At 41.5% G+C, this 8,702-nt stretch overlaps 1 protein-coding gene across 2 annotated transcripts in view; it reads left to right on the plus strand.

Annotated features, from left to right (window-relative positions):
- Positions 1–8,702, plus strand: part of EPG5 (ectopic P-granules autophagy protein 5 homolog) — a 51,131-nt gene that overhangs the window by 21,532 nt on the left and 20,897 nt on the right. For both annotated transcript variants that reach the window (XM_017743696.1, XM_017743695.1), the window contains exons 18-24: positions 1,190–1,387; positions 2,077–2,187; positions 2,900–3,019; positions 4,443–4,609; positions 4,803–5,027; positions 6,859–6,982; positions 7,863–8,004. In XM_017743696.1, the coding sequence (XP_017599185.1) occupies positions 1,190–1,387; positions 2,077–2,187; positions 2,900–3,019; positions 4,443–4,609; positions 4,803–5,027; positions 6,859–6,982; positions 7,863–8,004 (1,087 nt within the window). The remainder of the gene's footprint in view (positions 1–1,189; positions 1,388–2,076; positions 2,188–2,899; positions 3,020–4,442; positions 4,610–4,802; positions 5,028–6,858; positions 6,983–7,862; positions 8,005–8,702) is intronic.

Here is an 8,702-nt window from a genome sequence, read left to right on the forward strand (position 1 = left end):
AACAATATTTGCCTGTCAGACTTCTTGGAAAATTCATATCCCAATACCAGGTCAAAACTGTTTAAAAACGGGAATGTAATATGCAGCACTACTTTCTTGTTTGTGTTATTTGAGGAATGCAGCAGATACATTAATGTTTGAAAGCTTTGCTTTTGGCCATTAATGTGGGCTCTGGAATGGAAAAATGTTCCTGAGTGAGGGAGCAGTAGTATTTTTTTAAGCTCAGAGAGGTCAAAACCCAAAGCTCTCCAAGACTAGAGGGGGGCAATGGAAACAGACCTATTATTTTTCTTCTGTTTTTGTATCTCGAGTTCTTTTACTCAGAGTTAGAATTAAGATGCAGAAGATCAAGAACTCTTGTTTGGTCTTAGTTGTTTATTACATCTTAGCAGTAATACAGCTGCACAGTGTGTGCCTCTTGGTTGGCAGGGTGGAAAATGGCTGTGAGTTCTCATTTCCAAGGTTTTTTAAAGTCTAAATTAACCAATTATGAAATGCTAAGTAATATGTTTTTACTTACAACCCAGTTACTAACCTTTCATGTTCTGCAGTGCGGAACTTTTGACCCAATGACAGAGCACTCAGATTTGTGAAGAAGAAGGAGAAAGAAGACAAATCCACACCCAAAATCCTCCATATTGTAACCTATTATCACCTATATCCCCTAAACCTAATTTTCTACATTTCTACATATTTCACCCAGTGATAAGACTTTTAATTACACAGCAATAACCTCAGTGTTATCACACAATTTGGGAAACTTTTCCCAGGGTTTTGGATGGAGTACAGTGTACTTCTGAGGATCACTGCCTCTGAGCACTGACAGGCTGAAATTCTCAGAACCCAGGGTTCCAACACACACCTACTCTGGGAAGTCCTTTTGCAGAAACAGCAGGCTGGACTTTAGAAATAGGTGCTATTTATGCCTGCAGGGGTCCTGCTTAAGGCTTCTGTGTCTGTTTTTGCTGATTGCACAAGGTCCTTTGCTCTTCAGACTTCAGAATCTGCAGAAAATTGGAGGCTGAAGATGACAAAGCTGTCCTTACTTGGATATAGAGACTGTTGTTGTAAATTATTTAATTTAAGGATTGGCCCACAGCCTCAAGCAAGTCATACAGTTCTCCAATAAATTCTTAAGCTTTACTCAAAGCTGCAATCTGTTGACTAATTTTACCTTTTAATTTGTCAGACTCACATCTTTCTAAGTGACCAGCCAAACGGAGTGGGGCCAGCTGCAGTCCTGGAGTTCTGGGTGCAGGTCCTTACCAGCCAGCAGCTGTGGCACAGGGACCGCGCCACGCTCTGCCTGCTGGATGACTTGTGCAAAGCTGCTTTTCAGTACAGCCAAGAGGACTGTGTGCAAAAGCTGCTTTACCAGCAGCACAAGGTAAATAGCTGTGGTGTTTTGGTGTGGCTGTTGAGTAAATGGTCAGTTCGTGTGTTGCACAGTCTGATTTTGAGGTGAATGTATTTTCCTGAAGTGCAACAAGAACGGCTGTGAAATCCTAGAATGGTTTGGGTTGGGAGGGACCTTTACAGCCCATCCAGTTCCACTCCTGCTATGGGCAGGGCCACCTTCCAGGGAAACCTAGACCAGGTTGCTCCAAGCACTGTCCAGCCTAATCTTCAGCACTTCCAGGGATGAGGCAGCCACAACTTCTCTGGACAACCAGTCGTGATGATGAGTGATGATGGGGTTATCTGATTTGTTACTGAGTGGGTCAAAATTAATGAAATGTCTGATATTTTAATAATAATGATAATAATTATTAATGAAACCAATTTACTATACAATTTTGATTCATATGAGTTCTGTTGTAGTTTGTCTTTTTTGCATTTCAAATATTTGGTTGTTTAGAACAAAAATGGAGCTTCTTCTGAAAAACCAGACACTGTCACTGTAATGGGATGTTTTCACTGAAAAAGACAGTCCAAGCAGTGGTGCCTGGCTGAGCTGAGGTTGGAAAGTAGCAACAGGAAGTGGAAAGGAACCTGGATGAAGATTGAGTGATGCACCTGTAGCTTCTAAATCACCTGCTCACAAAAAAAACCCCAGATGTTTTCTGTTTTATGCAGAACGCTTTGGGCTATCACTGTGACAAGGGTCTGCTGTCTTCTCTCGTCAGCTGGATCGTGGCAGGCAATGTCACACCATCCTTTGTGGAGGGCAATGCCAACTCCTCTCAGGTGAGTGCCATGATGGTGTTGTGTGATGGGAAAAGCAGCATACTGGTCTAGGGATCTTTTTTTTTTTTAAGATCTCTTTCTTGGTCACTTTTTCTTCCTATCCCAGAGTTTTCTTGCAAGGAAATCCTACTTTAGCCTAAGAGAATACTGTGGGTTTGTTGCACTAAAAGGAACACGGATATTTTACATGGGGAGAGTTTTGTCTAATCTGCATCCAAGAATTCATATAATAGGATTGGATAGTTAAATTTTCTTCTAATCTGGTATTATTCTTGATCTGTTTAAGAAGACAAAATCTGTAAAGCCAGACTTTTCTATTAGATCAGTCTTTATCTGATAAGTGTTTTGAATTCCAGCTGCTTTCTCTCTGCTTAAGTGAGCTCCTTATTCAAGCAAAAAGGGAAAAAACCCTTGCAGTACCCCAGACAGAGATGTGTAGCGCAGGTGGAAGAGAGGAGATCTTGTTTTACAGAGACTCTCTGGGTAGTTCTGTCAGTTTTCTCTGGTTTTCCCCTTCTTTCCCAAGATTGTACGAAGGGGAAGTTTGAATTTAAGGGTAAAGAGGTTTTGTTGTTGAGATGTGATACTGTTTTTTGCAACTCTGCAGTGAGAATCTGTCAAACACCTATTCCTCTTAAGAGAGCATCAAGCTTCCTGATGCTGCCCCCTGCCATTTTGTTACCAATATTTCTCTTATTTCTGGGTTGTCCAGGTCTGGTTTGCATGGACGGTGTTAAATGTGGAGTCAATATTTGAAGAAGATTCACAGCTTCGCAGAGTTGTGGAGGGGGAGCTGGTTATCAATGCTTTAACTCCTGATCAAGCTTTGAAGGTGAGAGAACTGTTCATCCCTTTTTATTATTTTATTGGAGAGGACTGCTGGGGAAAAGGGTTCCCTTGTGTCATTTAGTTTTTTTTCTTATGTACTACTTTCTTACCAGGATAAAAGCATAAATAATGCTTTACTTGGCTGTGCAGGAGAAAATGTACCTCAGGGAAATTTTCTTTTACATTTTGAGTATGATTGAGTTCTTCTATGTTTAAAAGCTACCATGGAAATATCTGATTTTACTGTATCAATATTTACAGAAAACTAATTTGTGCTTTTACATGAGTTTCTGGGTCATCTAAATGCCTCACAAGCTTCAGTGGATTTATCCCCTGATATGGGGAGTGCTTATTTTTCAGATGGGAAAACATGTCTGTATTTCAAACAGATGATTTCTCAGATGACATGAATTTACAGGAGACTGGCCTTTACTTTTCTCTGTTTTCTGAATTATTTTCCAAGGCTTTCAAAACTGTTCAGGTCTCTCCTTTAAGAAGGCACTTAATCAGCTCTACTTCAGGCCACATTGCAGCATTTTCCAGCTTCTTTGCCCAAATTCAGTTATAAATTCTGGAGTGAAGCAAGTGAAAACCAAAACTGTCCATTCTCAAAGTGTAACTTTTGGCCCATCCTTCGTCTCAGCTGTTTCAGTGTGTTTTAATGAAGGAGGTAGCTGTGTGAAAATAGGTTTGTTTGGGCCGTGTCCAGTACATGTCTTGCATCCTTGGAGCTGGTTTGGAAAACATTTGTTCTTTAGCTTGCATGGCTTGATTCAGCTGGAAAACAAATCGGGTGTGGGCAGTGTGTGGAAAAGGATGCCAGAAGTCTGGTGTAGGGGATGAGGGAGTGCCAGGGTCTGCTCTGAGACTTGGGAACTCAGAAGAGCCTCCCATTCCCCTGCTTCAGGCACAGTCCAGGGGAGCTTGGAGTGGGACTGTTCAATGATTTACTGGATTTGTGGTGTTGCTGAAATGGGGTGCTGCTACTCATTGCGTTGTCTTTGTTCTGCTTTTGCTTCTGTGTCCTTTCTTCACATTAGTTATACTTTGCATTTAGAATTTTCACTAGAGGTATATTACATGTAATCTGGAAAAAGCTAAAAGTAGCACGCTGGAGATCTAAACCAGGGACATCTACTTCTGTGAGGAAGAACAGTAATTAACTGTAATTAACACCAGTGGCCCATATGTTGGCCTGGTGTCAGAGCCATCATGCTGGGTTTTTGTAAACATCAGAGGTGTAGGTCTGCTCTCCAACGTAACTGTGAGATGGGCAGCTCATCCTTCAAGGCCCATAGCAGATATGTGACGGCTTCCAAAGTTTTCTCCTCTGTAATTACCAAGCGTTCACGCTGTGTTAATCCGCTCAGTTAGCCTGTGACAGCCTGTTACAGCACCACACTTGTCTGGAAATGTTGTTTCTGCAGAAAGCCCAGACCCAGCTGAAGCTGCCCATCGTCCCTTCCCTTCAGAGGCTCATGATTTACCGCTGGGCTCACCAGGCCCTTGCTACCCCTGCAGATCACCCTCTCATGCCTCTGATCTGGCAGAAGTTCTTCCTCCTGTACCTTCACCGACCAGGACCACAGTATGGGTGAGTCTGACCTGCTCCAGCAGCTAGCAAGCACTCATTAAGTGCACAGAAGAAAGTGAAAGTAAGTGCGTTACACTGACTGAACCTGAAAGCAGTGGGTACCAGCAGCTTCTATGGTGAGCCAATTTATCTGCAGAGATGCTGATTTGACATTTGCAACAAGACTTAGTTGTGCTTTTTTGTTCATTTTTAGATTACCTGTAGGTGGCTGTATTGGAAGACGCTTTTTCCAGAGTGCAGCTCATGTTAACTTGCTGACTGAGATGAAGCAGCGGCTGACAGAGGTAGCAGACTTCCACCATGCTGCCAGTAAAGCACTGAGAGTGGAGAGTCCTGAGGGCAGTGAGAGGTCACCAGAGAAGGCCAGCTGCTCACCTGATTACCTGACTTCACCTGAGCTGCATAAGGAACTTGTCAGGTAAAAAAAGCCTGCCCAGTTCCATCTTAATCAATGCAACTGCCTGAGTAACTGCTACAGCGTAGTTGTAGCTGTGTGAGGAATGAAGGGATGTGACCTTAGATGTACTGCAGGCACTTACTAAAAGCATGAAATCACAGAACCATTCAGGTTGAAAAAGCCTTCCAAGATCAAGTCCAGTATTTAACCCAGCATTGTCAAGGCTGCCACTAACCCATGTCCCCAAGTGCATGGGTGTGCTCAAATCCATTCTTCTGTTTGCACAACTTGTTTGAGAGGGGGCTGGTCTTCTAAAAATAAAACATTATTGATAGATTTGTCACTCCCCTTAGGGAAAAAGCTTTGCTTTTTAATGAATGGTAGCCCCATGCTGGCAAAATATTTATTATTTAGGCATATCTGCTACTCGCATGTACATCACTAGCTATAAATGTAAAAGGCTACTTGGTGTGTATGCATGTTTGTCACAGACCAGGACCTGAATTGGTCTGAGTAAGATTACTTCATCAGGAAATTTACTGGGGACTTCAGCACATGGTTCAGTGCAGTTTACTTAGTTAGCAGCCTAAAGGTGAGTTCTCTCAAGTGTCTTCTGTGCCACCTGAAAAATGGTAAATCTGCTTACCAAAACCTCGCCACAAGACTCCCTTTTTGTCTTGGAGTAGGCTAAAGAGAGGGACACAGTCACTCACTGCCACTCAGCTGCTGAATGCCCACTTTTTTGAGGGATGGTAGCTCCTAAGAGCTGTCTATACCTCATGCACACTAAACTTGAGGCAGTATGTGAATATTCCCAGGAGCTAGTTGAAAAGATGATTTGAAGAGAGTCCCTTGTTCAGGGACCCTGGATGTGTGGAATCTGAGCTCCTGCTCAGTGCTCCCCTCAGCAATCAGTAGGTACTGTACAAACAAACAAGGGGGATCATAAATCCCACCTGGTTGCCTGTGAAAAATAATCCAGAGATGCTCACTGGGTGAACTTGATTAATATTTTCAGTCTTTCATTTAAAAAATGTTTCCCACTCCAACAGAGAGCCAGACTGCTCTACACCCAAATAAATCTTATGCTCAGGAAGTTTAATGACCTGTCTAGTTTCCTAGACAGGAGCGAAATTATTGGTAGGGTTTATAGGGGCTGATTCTTGGAACTGGTGTACTTCCATTTTTTCACCAGTGACACTGATGAAGGAAGCAGGAGTTTGCTAGCGATATTTAATACCACAGTGTGAAGATTTAATGGCATTCTACTCCTTCCTTGTCAGGAAGGCTTGGACGGTGTGATAGTGAAAATGGTACCCGTGGGTGGAATGATGTCAGCTGAAGAAAAAGGTGTATTTATGTTACAATTTTAACAGAGGAGGAAATGAGAATGAACTAGCCATGATTGAGACTCTGAAAAGAAATTAAAAGATGTGGCTTAACTCAGGCATGACTTTTTGGAGCGGGCACTGCAGAGAGGTTGTGGGGTGAGAAGCCAATCTTGCTCACATGTAATCTGTTTATTGCTTTGGTCTTTTGAGTGGGGTTGTGGTGATACTTCTTGACATAAGAGACAGTCAGTCCTGGGTCTTATGCTAGTTTGCATAAATGTTTTCTTTTTCAGAATTTGTCCTATTACCTTTGTTGTTGCTGTTCATACTTCTCTAAGAAGCTTCTTTCCACCGCTGGTGTTTAACTTGACAGTAAACGAGTGAAAAAGCACCTGAAGTACCTGTTTTTAACCATGTTACCTTGTAGCATTATTTGTTGCCTTAATTCTAAACCTTAGAACAATCAAACTCACACTAATTTTATATTTTTTCCTTTTTTTCCCTTTTTTTTCTTCCCTCAGGCTTTGTAATGTTTTAATTTTGTGGCTGGAAGAAGAGAGTTTCCAGAAAGGAGATACATACATTCCCTCTTTACCAAAGCAGTATGATGCACACAGACTTGCTAAAGTCATGCAGAATCAACAGGTGAGTTGCTAATAACACTGACAATCTGAAATCTACTTGCTAAAATGAGTCCTTGAAGTCAGTGGGTGACTTGTGTCACTGGTCTTTAATACACATACAGCATGTATGATACCTTCATGGCTCTAACCTTTTTCCTAAAACCCTGTGCTATCCCAAACTGCCTTCCTTTATGTTTGAAAGAGGACTCAGATGTAAATTTCTTGCATATCTGTCATTTCTTGCAGCACAGTACTTTTTCTGTACTGCTCTGTAATTAGTATTAGAGGGTAATTTAATTTGTAACTTTAAATAACAAATGACTGGAAGCCAAAACGTGCTTGTGTTGGTAGTCTGTAAAATGTCAAAGGTTCAAATATAAGTTAGTGAGTGTGTATTATTCTGTTCTTGAAGACTAAAGACTTAGTATAAGCAAAACCCTGCAAGAGGGGAGATTTTGGAAGGGCATTTCCTTATGCTTGCTTTGTTTTCTCTCCTACAGTGTATGTGACTGCTGGAAATACAGCCTGCCTTAGCCTGGCTGCAGTTAATCATGCCATGATCTTTTAAACTATCTTGGTCTCTTGTATTCCCTTTTTAGGAACAGATTTTTAGTAATCTCTCTTTCCCCTTGCCTCTTATTTATCAGAAATTATACCATGTGTTAGATTTCATCTCTAAGTGTCACAAGTGCTTTTCAGTCGATATCTATATATGTAATAAAAAGTGTTCAGTTTTTCTTTTAATTTTAGATTTTTTGCCCTTAATAATAAATTTCATGTGACTTAAAACTGCAGGGTATATTTTTATTTATTTGCTTTAGTTCCCCAGGTCCTAGGATGGGTGGACAGCACATGATACATGATCAAAATGGGGATGATAATTTAATTATTTTGTGCTTCAGGATCTGTGGATGGAGTATGTCAATGTGGAACTCATACACCATGAGTTTCAGGAAGCTCTGAACCTTTGGCTGCAGGTTCAGCTTGAGTCCCATACAACCTGTGCTTCTGCAGGGCAAACAGATTTCACCAATCCTTTGTCAGGTAAGAGATGAAAATACTGTTATGGAAACTGTGCCTTAAAGACTTACTGGGATGTCAAAGCCTTGGTTCCTTTAGGAGCTTGATGATGCCTGTCAATAAAGTTATTAATATGGTTTGTTTTCTATGGGTACAGTATTTTCCTTGAAGTTGTTACAGTTTTCTCACTAAGATTCTTGTGTGAGAGGCTAACATTGATGCTTTTTGGCTTCAAGTTTGCCATGTCACAGAGCAGAGCTAGGGCTTCATGGGCAAGCTCCCCAAAAATTCCTCTGCACAGAGCATGCTCCAGACATTTTCCCAAAGTTCAGACAGCGACAGGTACAAGCAAAGGTAAAACCAGCTGTACCTGAAAACATATTTTCTCTGTTTTGTTTTTTTTAAGTTTTGTTTTGTTTGTTTGTTTTCTGTTTAGTGTTGTTTTTCCCAGTGTGTTTCCCTGGAATTTTGGTGTGGTAAAAGTGCTGTTCTAGCACAGAAGGGGTGATAGTCATGACTGGTATATTAAGGACGTGGTGAGATTGGATTTGGGGCTGATCCAAAGAAGGGGAAGGAGTGAGGGAATAGAAGGGAACTGGAATAGTTCCATAGGTGAAGTGGCACTGTTTGGACAAAGAAACTGAATGCAAATCAGCAGGAGGAGAGGGCAGACCCGGAGAGAGGCTGTGCTTTGAGGAGGAATTGGCACTGACAAGACTAAA

The sequence above is a fragment of the Corvus brachyrhynchos genome, unplaced genomic scaffold (genome assembly GCF_000691975.1).
Source record: "Corvus brachyrhynchos isolate BGI_N302 unplaced genomic scaffold, ASM69197v1 scaffold8, whole genome shotgun sequence".
In the NCBI taxonomy this organism is placed as follows: Eukaryota; Metazoa; Chordata; class Aves; order Passeriformes; family Corvidae; genus Corvus; species Corvus brachyrhynchos.